Here is a 16,280-nt window from a genome sequence, read left to right as displayed (position 1 = left end):
AATATAGTTTTTCTTATTATAAACTTCAGTGGTTCCCAAACTTTTTTTGCTGGGCCCCCTTTGTTTTACAAGGAAAATGTTCGCGCCCCCCCCCCCCCCCCCCGCGCGCGTGCCCGCACGCACACACACATCCTCCAACCACACACCCCCATATTTTGCTCCATTGCGTTTATTTCACACCTCAAAATTTAGTAAACAATTAAGCAAATACAAGTAATCTGCAATAAAATACAGGTAGTAATAAAATAAACTAACTCTTTTACGTCTACTACGTCCGCACCTACACGGGTATTTTTGAAAAAGCAGCTGTTTCGTCCACACATAAACGGCGTTTGGAATCACCGAAAACGCAGATTTTTTAAAACACCTTTTTTGCGTTTACGTGTGGACGAGGAATACAGAGTTCGTCAGGCAACGTCAAAGGTATGTGCCTTTTTTTCACGTCACGCTGTGCGCACATTATTTTTTACATGAGATGAATTGCAGAATGGCAGATAGAGACGAAATACTGTTAATCTGACTATCTGCAGGTTTTACAAGCTTACATATATGCACACAGTTACTGTCCATCCATTTACAAAGGCAGAGGCGTCACGGTGTAATTATTTTACGTGTAGTTTTTTTTTTCTGTATAATAATATTCAACATTGATATCAATACATTTTTCAAAAAATGCCCCTCTGTGCAAAATGGGTTTAAAAACATAAACAACTGTGGGATACTGTTTGTCCGTGATTTGAACCGGGGGAACAAATCGTGGCAGGATCAGCCTGATGTTATTTTTATCCCACTGTAACTTTACTGTATAAAGAGCTAACATCTCCAAAATGTTAGGAGTAGTCATTACAAGAAGTGTTTGTGAACTAAAAATCACGAATGTGGGATGCTGTTTGTCCCTGATTTGAAGAGCCCAGCGCTGCTCCCGACGAAGGGAAAACCAATTTTGCAGGGGAGACCTACCTTCGCACTTGTGCAGATGAAACCAAAGGGAAGATATGTTTCACCATATTTTCTAGTCTTTGGCTTAGAATGATGTTGGTTTGGAAACATATTCAGCGATGCTTCATCTCCTGCTTTGCGTTTCTGTAGGCGCCCGTGCTAGCAGTGTCCAAGCGTTTTGTTTTTTTTCCCCCCTTTTCATCCCGCGCCCTCCCCCGCCCCCCGCCCCCCCAGGCATGGCTCTGCACCCCCCCTAGGGGGCGGGCCCCACACTTTGGGAAGGTCTGTTATACTCTGCTGTCCTCAAGCTCTTTATTTTTATTTTTTCACAGTACTCCTATTAGTGACTCACCTCATATTAAGCCACTTAAAATGAAGAAGCAAACAAAGTATTTCTGCAGCAGAGATGAGATTATCCACTTTGTTCATACTTGGATGGCAAGTAACAGAAGAAAACCAAAGACAGCTCATGAACACAAACACCTCATATTAACTGCAGTGCACAGTGGTGGAGGTGTGATTTGTTTTGTAGCGAAAGAAAGTGGGCACAAGCTTCAGTCAATGAGTCGACCATGAAATCTGTCTGATAGGTAAGACGTGGGTATAACTGGGTCATGCGGCAGGTTTATGATCCCAGATACAGCAGCAAATCTACAACAGCATGGCTGAAAAAGAAAAGAATCAAGGCGTTGCAATGACCCAGGCAAAGTCCAGACGTCAACCTGAAACCCTGTGATGTGAAGAGAGCTGTGCATAAACAAATGAGCGCAGTCTTTTATTTTCTTTATGTAAAGAAGATGGGCCAGAATTCCTCCACAGAAACTGATAAAGAGATAACAGAAAGCAATTACTTCAAATTATTGCAGCTAAAAGCTGTTCTATAAGATACTCAACTCTTGGCTGTATTTGTTTTATTTTATTTTTTCACAGGTCTCGGTCTTCAGAGAGGTACTTCAGTGTGTATATCACCAGATGCAGGAAATGTTTGCTTTTCTGTCTTATTACCTGGTACTGGACTTTAACCCTGAGCTCCTGGAATATACTGTGTCCTTTGTCAGGGACCTCCCCTTCACTGAACCACTACAGGCGAGGTTCCCGCTCAGCCCACATTATTGATTCCCTGCATTATTCCATCCTCACTACCTTGCCTCTTGTTCCCCTTTCATCCTCTAATTTGATCTCTCTCCCTCCCACAGAGTCTCTCTTCATTGAGATGCCGTCCCCTTCCCCACATCCATCAGAGCATCGCCTCCCTCTCCCACTCCTCTTATCTCATTACTCTCTCTAATTAGCCCCAAACGAGCCTGTAGGAACCAATAACACGCCTTCGCTCACACATATCAATGAGTTTCTCACACACGCACAGACACATGCACATCTGCAAAGCCACATTTCATTTGTGTCTGTGTGTGTGGACCTGCGAGTGTGACTCACATCAGTCTTTTTGACTATTTGGACTTGCTGATATGGCCATTAGTTTAGACAGACCTTTCTTTGGTTCATTATGCAAGTGGGAAAGGAAGTGTGTGCGTGTGTGTGTGTGAACACTGTGTGTGAACACTGTGTGTGTGTGTGTGTGTGTGTGTGTGTGTGTGTGTGTGTGTGTGTGTGTGTGTGTGTGTGTGTGTGTGTGTGCGTGCGCCCGTGCTCGCTGGCCACCTCCTGGTACATAGTTCTGCCTGGGACAGGTTCACCATCAACTGTTCCCAGACAAACACCCATTTCCTGTGCCCAACTGAGATGCAAGCTGGTCTCTCACACACACACACACACACACACACACACACACACACACACACACACACACACACACAGTGTTCACACATGCAAACCCATGTGCAAACACGCAAACAAACAGTCAAGTGTGCAAGTCCATTCATGCGATTAACTCTGAGCCCCAGCAAAAGTAATGAGATAATTTCCTGTTTGTTGGGGTTTTTTTTTACTGTCATTTCACCAAATGTCATGTTCTTCTGTTTGTGAATGTATTGTTAGGACATTTTATAATGTAAACATTGCGTGTTGACAGTCAGACAGTTTTAAATGGAGCACTGTGTTTAATTATGGCAAGAGAAAGTCGTGTCTGACCGAGAATGGGAAGCAACCCAGGCACAGCTGCAAGTGCAGCTAAACAAACACTCATACATAAAAGATGAGTCCCCCAACCCCACCGCCCTCCTCACGACATACACACATACACGCGCTGCACTATATCTATAAGTGTTTACCTGAGTCTATTGACTAATCTCCTTTTCGTGGGATTTCATTTACCAGCTCTCCGTGTACCCTGGAAGTGGACAAACAAGGTTCCTCCGTTCCACTTGTTATTTTAAACCTGTATGGATCTGTGCACCTGTGCGTTCATTTCCGACTTTTCCGTCTCTCCTCTCCGTTTTCCTCTCCCCTCCTTCAGGCCCCAAGTCGGTCTGACAGGACAGAAAAATACCTTTAGGTGTTTTTCATCAGCGCCACTCACCTATCTGTGTATAAAATGGGTTATATGCTGCCTCACCGAGCCTCAGCTCAGCCTGTTTAGCATTGTGTAATGAATTAAGAGTGCTGCCCATTATGAGTGTGTGTGTGCAAGCAGGTTAGAGTGGATCAATAGCATCCGTGGAGTGAAAGGAAACTAAATCTCTCATCTCTGTCCCCATCTCACTCAGCTGTATCTGTCTCCTTTATTATCGGTGCTCCCCTCATCTTCACCCCCCAACCCCCTGCTATCCCTCTCTCCTTCTATCTCTCTCTGCCTCTCTCTCACACCCAGAAGCAATGAGTGACTTGAAGGGCAGAGGGTGAAAATAGGAATTAACCACAGAGAGCGAGTGAGTGACAGAGCCTGAGAGGAGAAGGAAACGGAGGGATAGACCATGTAAAAGAGATGGGAGAGAAAGATTGTCCCCGATATTGATCTGGTAATCCTCGTTGTGCTCTCTGGCGATTCTAATCTTCCTCCTACACAAGATAAGGAGACGCAAGGAAAGGGCAAGAGAGAGAGGGAGAGAAACAGACTACATGGTGGGAGGGAGTGGTGGGTGAAATGAAACTGTGGGAGGAGGAGCAGTGCCATCCAGTGGTTCAGAGAAACCCTGCACTCAGGGTTTCTTATTATGTCATTATCATACACGTGATAACGTGCGTGGTAATGTTTCGTCAACATTGAGAGGTGCCTATTCGTAATGCAGTGATCGAACACTCGAACATATCACCTCCTTTCCCCTCAGCACAGAAGGAGCTACAAGAGTTCAACGTGCTTTAAATGTAGGACGACATGTGTGGCATTATGTAGACACAAATACACGTTGAGATACACAATTTGTCCCATTAAACACAGTAAAATACTGTCAGATGTCGCCAGTGTTTTACTGTGTTTAAACTGTTTTCATGCACTTTCTCACTTGCTTGTTTCCTTGGTTTTCTGCACATTATTTAACTTGTTTTTTTCTTGAGCGAAGACAAAATCACAGCTTCCGTGGCAAATCCTGTGTGCTTACATTTCCCACAGGGGTGCAGCTTAGTTAGTGTTCAAGTGACCGCTCTGCAAACGAACACTGACTGGCTGACTGCATGTAGTTATTCAGCCAGAGTGTGTGGATGTCCCCACATCCACACACGTCCCTACACACTCTCTGCCACACAAACATTAGAGACCACATTATGCACCCATAACAAATACAGTACTTTAGAGCCCGAGCATTTACACTGGCATCAGTCACTGCTTTTGCCACTGCAGACCTGAGGGACAGCCTCTGCAGCTCACTTTGTCATTTTACAGCTTTTTAAAGATCACTTGTTAAACGAGGTCAAGGAACTTGATATAACGTGATTTCACACAGATGAGTTATGGGTGGACTCAAAGAGGACTCGAGTGTGACTTAGAAAGAATAAAGAAGTACTGTATAATACAATACAGGGAAAAGTATTACTCTTGGAAAAGCACCAAGGTCACTGCAGTTAAATAACACTAAAATAACTTCTGAAATTAACTGTGGAAAAAACTATTTAGTTTGCTGGCACAAAAACTTGCACAAAAATATATCTGAAACAACACTGTGTGTCAAAATAACTCAAAAAGCATACAGGAAATGTGTCTTCATTTTGAATTTTGCTCATTTTTGTCACATTTGTTAACACAACACTTAGTGCTGCATATGTTTACTTAGAGTGGAGTTATGTGTGAATGGTATGTTTCAGTCACATTGCTGCCTCCAGTTTCACTCATTTGCATCTTCAGTTGTAAGCTACATGTGTGTTACCTGCCCAGCTAACACAGTCAAAGACTAGCTGGTGAACTTATTGGAGCATTAAGTCGGTCTATATTCAGATATTACCATTAAAAGTTGACAGAGTTTAAAAACAGAAGTAAAAAGAGAATTTGTATTGATCTGCAGGCTTGAAACTCCAGATGAATTGTAATGCTGCTCCACATCCACTGAATGCATAATTAAGCAGCTGCTTGCTCGACATTCCACCATGACAGTTTTATAAGGTAATGGGTTTTGGCCACTAAAGTTAAAATGTAAAGTGCAGCCATCATTAGATCATTTGCTCTGAGAATGAATTCCTAGACCTGAACATCAGCATTGCTTAGGAGGTGAGACTACATGCAGGGTCCAGGTACTTCCCGGAGGTACCTGGAACTCCTGGAAATACCTGGAAGTGTGCTGTTGATCAACCGCAACCACACTTTACTACTGCAGCTGCCTCTAGTGTGTTTTCTGATGCTAAAAAAAGAGGCCCAGTTATAGAAAAAGGGATCAACATAAGGATTTTTTTTATTATACTGTCTGCAAAATAGGACATAAAACATAACTAACATTGATATAGAACATTTAAAACATTAACAGTGACAAAAGGCAGGTTGCTTACCGTATTTGCACTACTTTTTACCTTTTTATCACAGAGCTAAGTCATCCTGAGTGATAGCAACCCTAACCTGTGTGTTTTTTGTTTGTTTTTTTTGGACAAGCTGGACTATTTTGAGATATGTTTTTTAAAGGGTTTTTGATATGTGGGTAATTCCATCTTATTCAGCCAATTTTTAGGACATTTTCAGCTCAAATATCTTCCTTTTGCAATATGGTATAAGGTCTGAACATATACAAAGAGTCCTGTGAAATTTTAGCTTCATATAATAGTTTTCAAAATATATATTTCTGAAAAATGATCCTTTGAGCCACTTGCAAATTATTTTTTACACTTTGAAATCTGTGGCAACGTTTGAACTTGAATATCTCAACAACTATTAAAGATGAAAGCTGATATTTTCACTGGTCTTTCGTGCCATCACAATGATTTAGGATCTGTAATTTTGGACAGATACATCACAAAACGTCTGAGCGTTGGCTAATACTGTCTATGGATATAACTTTCTGAAGTGTTTAACTGAGAATTATGGTCATGTTCCGGTAACTCTCAAGACTTTGAAAAACTGAAAAACAGGAAAACACAAATATTTTAGAAATCTGTCAAAAACTTGTTTTAAACTAAAAATTATGGAATATTCACAGAACTCACATTTTTATGCTCAAATCTGAGCCGCTACACTGGACTAACAGAAACTAATCAAGCATAACATCCAATCACTGAAATGATTTTTCCTCTCCAGTAAGTAAATAACTATAATTTGTCATCTCAATCAAAATAATAATAATTTACTTTACTATTTTTTCTGCTTTTGGACAACAACAGTTTTAGCATTTAGATTTAATAGCTTGAACAAACTAGATGATTAACCATTATATAAACATAAATTAAACTGAATTACCAATGCTGGCTTAAACCTTACTTTAGGTGGTGGTGCGATAAATCTCTTTTAAGCACTGTATGTATTCTGAAAGTACAGGTTGGGGTCATCAGCGGTGATGATTCGGATCTCACTGTGTTAAACCTGGAAAAGTGTTGCGTTATCAACTAAGAATGGAAATAAAGAACTTGTTTGCTCACAGTAGCTTACTTAAGTTGCTTACTAAACAGCAACAAGGAAATACTGTATGTGCTCCATCTGAAACATGCCTCTGTATAAACTACAACAGTTACTCAAAGAGCAACCAGGTAATGGGAATCCCTCAAAATCTTGTGGAGCTCAAACTTAAAGGCTCTTTTAGGTGCACTTTCAACCAATATCCCTAGCTAGGTACAACATTTTGGACAACATGTGAACACTCTTAATTTAACACAAACACTCCTTTTCTTCCTTCCTTTCTATCTCCCCTTTTCCTCCAGCTGCATTTGACATCCTCAAAGGCCATTTATTAACATGGATTATTTGTCGAAACGAACAAAACCTGGCAGGAAAATAGCAGCCTCTCTACCGACCCCTCATCCCCACCCCTTTTCTCTGAGCCAATACACCACCAGAAGCCCCGCAGCAAGACTGAGATAAAATGAAAGAAAGACAGAGAGACATGTGAGAACAGCAGAAAGAATCCACTTTTTTATTGACCTTTTCTTGGAACATCATTCACAAGGCCCTGGGTTTGATTGCGTCTCTGTGTTTGAGATTAGCCATCAATAACTGTGTCGTTAATGTCAAGCCACCGCTGACCCGGCTTCCTCTGGTAGGCAGATCGGAAGGAAAAAAGAGAGAGCAGCTAGCTGTCTAGTAAGCCAAGCACCACAAAACAGACAAAGCTGGATCACAACTCCAGTGTTTGAACTGTGCAGGGAATCAAATAAAAAGGAGCCACATCCAGAAAGCACTGGCATTTGTACAGTATAAGACGATATCGATCCCTGTATTCACCACACCTGCTGCTGTACATCCTACGAGTGATGTAACAGTTTCAGTTCCACTGCAGTCGATTTTGGTCAGAAAATTAGGAATGTTGCCAGGGAAACAAGACTGTAAAATCAGTCAGTAAACGTGACAACATGACTCACTGGTACATTACATGCCCAACATTTTTTACATATAATCAGTTATTAGATCCATCATCCATTGGATGCATGGATGTCTTTAAGGATGGTTACTACATTTACATTTTGTCACTATAACAAGACTATGTGAGCAATACTAATATTCACATTTATTTCTGTACATTACATGAAATATATTAAATGAAATTTTAACATCCTGTTTCTTGCAAATATTTTAGAAATGTTTGTTAATGTAATGTTAAACTGTTTTGTTTTATAAGCAGTTAATTTGTTTTACTTTACTATTATAAATAAATAGATATTTATTAGCATTACTACATTATCTGTATTTGAAACCACAATATTGTAAATGAAAGAATAATGTATAAATATTTATGTATGGTATGACGTTGATAAGTTTGATAATACATTTAAAAATTACATTTATTTACCATATTACCACAGACATGCATTTTTAGCTAACTGGTATGAATGTGAGAGTGAATGATTGTCTTTCTCTCTGTGTGTTAGCCTTGCATTAGACTGAACAGCTGTTAAAACCATGGTGTAACCAGCCTTTCTCCCTATGACAGCTGGAATAGGCTCCAGCCCCATTTCAAACTTGAATTAGACGAGCAGAAGAAAACGAATGGATGATTTATATATTTTGAATTGTATGATTGGAAGATATATTTGTACAAATTATTCTCAGGTTGAACTGGGTCCTGAAAACCTTGCAGACAGTGAAGTAGATGAGACAGATGTTCTGTAGATATTCTGTATATAAAGCACCAGGTGTTTCTGTGTGACCAGTCACTGCTTCAGGGAGCAGATCAGGGAGACTGGGATATGCTGGAAGGTAATACGTTAAGATTTTGCAGAATTAGGTTAGCTGACTTCAGATCATGACGTTGAAGATCAAAGGTTGCCAGGTTTGCCTCTTTGGAGCAGGAAAGAAATCCCGTCTGCAGGATGTGAATTCCAAAAAGGCTGACAATCTTGAGAAACCTTAATAATAATATGGAATTTGATCAAGTGTGTTTATTTTATCATTTTCATCATGTGGATTTAATTTGTTAATTAATTTTTATTTTTTATTTATATGAAGGGAAAATCCCAGACCAGTACAAACCATTCACACTTACACAGTGTGACACTGCTGCCTACCTGTAAGCAAGGATGCACACCAGGAACACCATGCTAGCACACATGATGAGGAGGAAGGCCGAGGCGCCAAAGCTACAGTCGAATAGGGGGATAGCGACAGAGCTGTTGGCAAAACTGGTATTATACATAAGGAAACAGACGCAGGGGAAATCAACGGCTGCCAGGTCCTTCAGGTAGATCCCAATCCTCCTGGAAGCCTGCTGATGAGCTTGGCAGAAGTGAAACGTCTTGCCAGCGAAAAAAAAGAAGCCCAGGGAGCAGATTTACAACTGAAGGAAAACGTTTCAACAGTTTGAGGTTGATTTAATTACTCATGAAATTCTGCAAAGGAAAATAAATTAGGTCCCTGTGTCTGTGATCCTTTCCCTTTAGTCAATTGAAACATAAAACTAATGAGCAATGCTCTGCTGAGCCACATGTGACACACTCTACTGTTTATGAAATACACAAGATCCAACAACATCGCTAAACATCAAAATGAGAATGATGGACTCAAATGTCAAGCTGTGCACAGATCACAGCCGAGAAAAGAAGAGTCCAACAGAAGAGCCAGCGCATCCAGTCCAATTCAAGTTTATTTTTAGAGCAATTTAGAATAAATAAAACTAAAAAAGTCGGAAAAAAAGATTATTAAGTGTCAAAAAACTGAGTAGAAGCTAACTCTGGTACTAATCCTGTGGAGAACATGTTTGTTTTCAAAAGGGATTTTAAAATCTCAAGTGTAGGAGCCAGCTTAATATAGAGAGGCAATTCATTCAATTATTTGTAACCACAACAGGAAACGTTCGTCCCGTGGGTGCTTCAGTCTTCACAACAAGAAATGACCGGTCACAGGATCCGAGAGATTTGTGCAGAAGATGTGCCAGGTAGGCAGGAGCCAGACCGTTTCAAAATTTAATGAAAACTTTTTTTAAGTGAAAAGTAAAATTCAAGCTATTAACAAAGCAGAACTCACATATTTTAGTTAAATAACAATAGATAATAAATCTTATCCCAAAGTGATGGAACTGTTTCCTACAAAGCTAATGTGACTTTTTTTGTTTCTCACTAATCTTAGTTACTTTCACATTAACACTTGGTAAAAACTTAACTTTTAATTTCACAGAGGTGAAAATTTGCTTTGCATTCAGAAGTCAATTAAGAAAGCTCATGTTAGTGTCTTAAAAGTTGGAGTTAGGTTTCCCCAAACTTTTACTTACAAGCTCTCAGTTCTGCCTTTGTTTGCCTGCACAGTGAAGGTTTGCCATCACGGGGTTTTACAACCATTTTTCACTTATAAATAACCTTCTTCCTTTGTAGCTTTGATTGCTAAAAGACTTCACACAAGGCTGATTGGATGCCTGTTTGATTTGATTTTTTTCAAATTACACTATAAAAAGAGTTTTTTCCTTCAGCGAGTAAAAGAGAAAGCTCTCTGGGCATCTTCAGGGCAAAGAGTCAAAATTCAGTAAAAATCCTTGGATCTTTATCTTCCTACATTTTCAAATGGTCTTAGTAACGTCTTCATAGTATAAGGGACACATTTCAGAATATTGATTTGATAATGTCAAATATCTGTTTAATAATTCAGAGTATTAAACATAATATTTACATTTTTTCTTTAAAGCAAAGCAGAATGCTGGGAGCCAAAGGAAGGATTAATTTAAGCACTATAGTATAGTAATACTATCCAAGTATGCTAAAACATCAGCATTGTTGCTACTATTACTAACTGGTTTTGCCTTGTTACCAAATCTTTATTTTCACATTATCACCCCCAGTTTCTGGCCACATTTCAGTGGAGTCAACTGTAATCACTGTTCCTACCATGTTATTACTAATAATTAATTAATAATTTAGAAATTTCCACATTATTTACTTCTTGATTCTAACTTGTTACCGTGCTATTACCACTTTGTTACAATTGTGCTGTGCTCAAACAAAAGTGCTACCCAGAATGTTTTGGTTTGTCTCATTAAAAAAAGAAATCATAGTTAGATATGTGTGTAACAATAATTGGCCAGTATATTTTATCAGACTGTGGGTGTCTACAGACAAACGCTCATGTCACATGACTCCACAGACAGACCCTGCTTGGACTATTTAAAACTGTCCCTCTGAGATCTTTTACCATAGACTGACCTGAACAGGAGACCCACCTCCACATTACGATGATGCAGGTAAGAATAATGCAAGCTACACATTAACGACACACACACACACACCAAAAAATGTTAAATTTAAAATGATATGATGATATGGTATATTCTACGTTTGACAGGTTATTGATATACGTTTAATTGACTTGTGTGAAAATTGTTCAAGTAATTGTACAAATATATAAATAACATAACTGTACTGTTTATTAGACACGTTCAGTTTAAACAGACTCCAGAAAAAATACAAATATATTCTCTTCTCTCAGGTTTGGTATAATCTGCTAAATAAGCTCAGTTTCATTTTAAAAGAGAATTAAAGAGGGGGGGGGGGGGGGGGGGTTGGGGTTGAAGGCTGCAGACATCAACAAAAATGCCAGACTACCTCATCCTAACAGATAACCTACGTGTGCTGCCTGTAATCTCTTTCTACTGTTGACTTTATCCTGTTACCTGATGTTTTTAGTTAACCATTAGCAGGCACTCCCAGTTCCGCTGACAACTTGTCATCAGTTTACAGACGCCTGACCTGTGAACTCACTCTCTGTGACGCATGCACAGAACAAATGTGGGGGAATAAAATTTTGCTTCACTGAGCCCGTGTAACACCCTGTTCTCCAGAGAAGTTACACAAATAATTGCAAAACTTTATGGCAAACATCAGAGTCATCCTGCAGGGAAACCCCAAATGTCATCACTGCTGGATACTAGTGGTATCAGAGCAGAGAATAGAATAGCCTTTATTGTCATTGTACAAAGTACAACGAAATTGGAGTGCCACTCCCTTGGTGCAAAATGCAAAATAAATATAAATGTAAAATATAAAAAGTACAATAAAACAACTGTAGTACTCAGACAATAATAAGTACAATATATACAGGATAGCAGCATAATATAATGATAGTATGAATAGCAGCATAGTATAGTGACAATGGCAAGTATAGTTAAGCAGGTTTAATTGTTTTGTGCTTATTTACTACGGTGATAGCTCTGGGAAAGAAGCTATCCCTGAATCTGTTTGTCCTGGTTTTATGTGACCTGTACCGTCGGCCTGGCGGTAATAGTTCAAACAGTTGATTACTGGGGTGGGAGTAGTCCTTAATGATACTGCCAGCCCTGCTGAGGTATCGGGAGTTTGCAATGGCCTCCAGACTGGGCAGAGAGCAGCCAGTGATCTTCTGGGCTGTGTTGATGACCCTCTGCAGTCCTTTCCTGTCTGCAACTGAGCACCCTGCATACCATGTTGTTATGCCGTACGTTAGGATGCTCTCTATGGTGGCTCTATAGAATGTCACCAGCAGCCTCTCCTCCAGGTTGTTCCTCCTGAGCACTCTCAAAAAATGGAGATGCTGCTGGGCCTTTTTTACCACCGCCGTGGTATTTGCAGTCCAGGAGAGATCATCAGAGATCTGCACGCCCAGAAACCTCATGGAGTGTACCCTCTCCACACAGTTCCCGTGAATGTAGAGTGGGGCCGGGTCTGCTCTGCCCTTCCTGAAGTCCAAAATAAGTTCTTTAGTTTTCGTGGTGTTCAGTTGGAGGTTGTTAACTGAACACCACTCAGTCAATCTGTTAACCTCATCTCTGTAGTCCGACTCATCCCCCCTTGAGATGAGTCCAACCACTGTGGTGTCATCCGCGAACTTTATGATGGTGTTTGAGAGATGGGTAGGGGAGCAGTCGGATGTGTAGAGCGTAAACAAGAGGGGACTCAGAACACATCCTTGTGGAGACCCGGTACTGAGTGTGATGGTGCTGGACAGGTGGGGGCCGAGTCTGACAGACTGTGGTCTATTTGTCAGGAAGTCCTTGATCCAGAGACAGATGGAGGTGGAGAGTCCCAGGTGAGACAGTTTCTCGACCAGGATCTCCGGGATGATGTGATTGAATGGTGGCAAAATTACACACATTGCTTACTCAAGTAGAGGTACAGGTACATGTGTTAAAAAAAAAAATACCAGCAAAAGCTGGTAAGTACTGAAGGATCTTCTTTTCTCAGGTACAAGTGAAAAAGTTCAGACTCTGAAATATATTCAAAGTAAGACAGCAAATAGTAACTCTTTGAAGGACAATTCTATTCTTATGCAAAGGTAACTGAATGGTAGCTCTGGAGATATTTCTGTATATTAATATAATAATGAAATAATATAAATACATGAGAATACAAATGTTTTTCCAATCTAAATACTAATTTTGACGAATACACTCATCTTTCATCTGTTATGATTTTTATTTTTTTCAATTTTTTTAATTGAATTTTTTTATGTTGTCTACATTGTAGATGGTGATGTTGCTTCCATATCCAAACAGAAAAATGAAAAAATACAGCAGCTGGACTTTAGCTAACAGCACACTGTGCAGCAAACAGCACACACGAACAGTTTGCAGATCTTTGTTGAGCTGATAGAAACATTACCTAGAAATTACCTGACACTTAAAAAGTGTTACTGCTCACTCCTCTTCAGTAGCGCTAGCTCTACACTGAAATACTGCGATCACAACTTACACCCGTTCCAGCCCACTTTAACCTCTGAGAGTAAACGTTATAAATAATACATGTGAACTACAGGTAAGGAGCCTGCTTTGAAAATGTAATTATAAAGTACAGATACCTGAAAATTCTACTTAAGTACAGTAACAAAGTAATTATACTTTGTTACAAAGTAATTGTACTTTGTTACGTCCACTTCTGTATCAGAGACATTGTGAACTGAAAACAAAGATTATGTTCTATAAATAAATTTTGTTATATTGAAGTATTTTTAAGAGGCGACCAAAAGAACAAAATATCTGCATGATTTTCCGTCATAAATAAGACAAACATTTTTAGGGTACAGGAAACAAGTGTAGATACTGGAGGTGCTATAATCTCTTTCCTCTCCTCTAGGAGACATTCCTCGTAGCTCTGCTCGTTCTTGTGGCCTCAGTCCACTCCAGCTCCCAGTTTTACCTTCCTATTGACTGTGATGACATATATGGCAATGACAACACAAGCTCCAGTGGAGTCTACAAAATCTACCCAGGAGGTCCCACTACTCCCCTGCATGTCTACTGTGACATGGACACTGATGGAGGGAGATGGACTGTCAGTATCAAATCCTATCATCATATTTTCAAATATTATTTTTTCTTTTGGGGGGGGGGGGGGGGTGTCACCGTGCTGCAGAATAAAACATGTACTTTTGTACATGTTTTACACAAAAATACCAGGCTGAATTTCATGAAACCCTCTGGAGTGGTGGCACCTGGGCAAAAATGAAAAATTAAATCTTTAATTGTGATATATGTTTTTGGCATCAGTGGAGAATGCAGATGTGACCAACTAATAATCCTCAAATTACCTGATTTAAAAACAAACAAACGACCAAACAGAGGTGATCCAAGATCTTGTTAGATAAATATATAGCATTTCATGTTAGTACACATTAAAGGTCTCAGTTTGTTTCGTATTCTCCCTCTCAGGTATTTCAGAGGAGGATCGATGGGACTGAAAGCTTCTTCAGGCCCTGGAGGCACTATAAGACAGGGTTTGGGAATGTGGCTGGAGAATATTGGCTGGGTGAGTGCAGGAAGGAGAAGTGCATTAAAGACAAGGCGCTTGTGCTGCTTTTAATCTAAACTTGGTGTGGCGAGATGAAATGATGGAGCCTGGGAAAGAAAAAGTGTCAGAAACAGGATGCTGGTGCACGATGCAAAGTGAAACAGGGCTGTGTGTGTGTGTCTTTCCAGGTCTGGAAAACATCTTCCTGCTGACTATGAGGAAGGAGAACGAGCTGCGGGTCGACATGGAGGACTGGAACGGAGAAAGGAGGTCCGCACAGTACTCCTCCTTCTCAATTGAGTCTGAGACTGTTGGGTATCAGCTTCACCTGGGCAGCTTCACTGGCGGTGCAGCAGGTGAGGAGTGTGTCGGGCACAAGAGACTGTGGATCATTTTTAAACCTGGCCAAAAATAAAATTATAATAATTAAAGAACATATTGATTTTTAAAAATTTGTTTAAGTGGAAAAATCCCATTAAAGAGATATGCCAGTGTAGCTTATTAATTTGAATAATGTTTTTGTTTTTTTTTTATCTTAATGGTTTGCAAAGTGCAGTATTTGGTCTGTAAAGAGTCATTCTCTTCCTTTGAAAGGAAAAACAGCTAAAGAGACAATTGTTAAGATAATAATTAGGAATTAACTGCTGAAAATAAAGGCTGAGGAAAAGTTCCAAACTATTTTCCTCTACATATTATCTCCAAGTAAATGAACTACTTCTGTCAAACACAAAAAGCCAAATAACAAATACAAACCCGTGTGAGAAAAGTAAAAAAAGACCATAGAACCTTCTTAGTCTTGACTGCACTCACATCTTTCCCCTGTTTTCTTCTTCTAGGGGACAGTTTATCTGAACACAACTCCATGAAGTTCACCACCTACGACAAAGATCAGGATCTGTGGGATAAAAACTGCGCTCAGCATTATTTGGGTGGGTTCTGGTACAATCAGTGTCACATCACTAACCCAAACGGCATGTATGCGCCTCATGGTGCCATTGGGTATGATAACGTCCACGTGATTTGGCAAACATGGAAGGGCTGGAACTACTCCCTCAAGACCATTGCCATGAAAATTCGATTAAGACCTAAGTGTTCATGCAGAAATTAACTTGATTTTCTAAAGATAAACAAGATTATGATAGTACCCTCCATTGCAGGAGAAGAGCTGGGATTTGTGGGGACACCATCTCTAACACCCAAGTTGTTCTTGCTGAATTTAATTTACAAGCAATAAAGAAACAGTTAAAACACCCATTTATTTTCTTTTTTTTAGTTTAGTGCCTTGTTTCAAAAATACAAACTGTAATAATAGTTTAAATCTGCATACATCTACTTTTGAAATTTCTTATTACAATATTATGTTATTTAATAACATATCGACCCAAATATCAGTAGTATTGATACTAACACTGGTAATGGCATCTGATCGATACTAGCGCTACAGGACTTTCTCTCTATCCTCTAAGAAGCATTTTCATTGTGCTAGCTCTTTATTAAATATAATAAATGTTTTTTTTTTTTTTAACTATCTCTGTTCTTACTTCTGTCATTTTTCAAAGAGTCTACATGCTTGCCAGGAGACTAACATCAGGGGCAGCAGAGCTTTGAGCTTGAAGCTAATTTCATCTGGCTAACTAGCT

The 16,280-nt window shown here is 39.7% G+C and overlaps 1 protein-coding gene across 1 annotated transcript; it reads left to right on the top strand.

The window, feature by feature from the left end:
- Positions 1-11,014: 11,014 nt before the first annotated feature.
- LOC146517280 (microfibril-associated glycoprotein 4-like) lies at positions 11,015-16,163 on the top strand. The gene is made up of 5 exons (XM_085163626.1): positions 11,015-11,123; positions 13,987-14,184; positions 14,562-14,658; positions 14,829-14,996; positions 15,477-16,163. The coding sequence occupies exons 1-5, from the start codon at positions 11,115-11,117 to the stop codon at positions 15,746-15,748; spliced, it is 744 nt and encodes a 247-aa protein (XP_085019752.1). The 5' UTR covers positions 11,015-11,114; the 3' UTR covers positions 15,749-16,163.
- Positions 16,164-16,280: the final 117 nt, after the last annotated feature.

Source organism: Neolamprologus multifasciatus, chromosome 6, assembly GCF_963576455.1.
Source record: "Neolamprologus multifasciatus chromosome 6, fNeoMul1.2, whole genome shotgun sequence".
NCBI classification, from domain to species: Eukaryota; Metazoa; Chordata; class Actinopteri; order Cichliformes; family Cichlidae; genus Neolamprologus; species Neolamprologus multifasciatus.
Note: the sequence above shows the minus strand (reverse complement) of the source record. Positions and strands in the feature narration are given on the sequence as shown.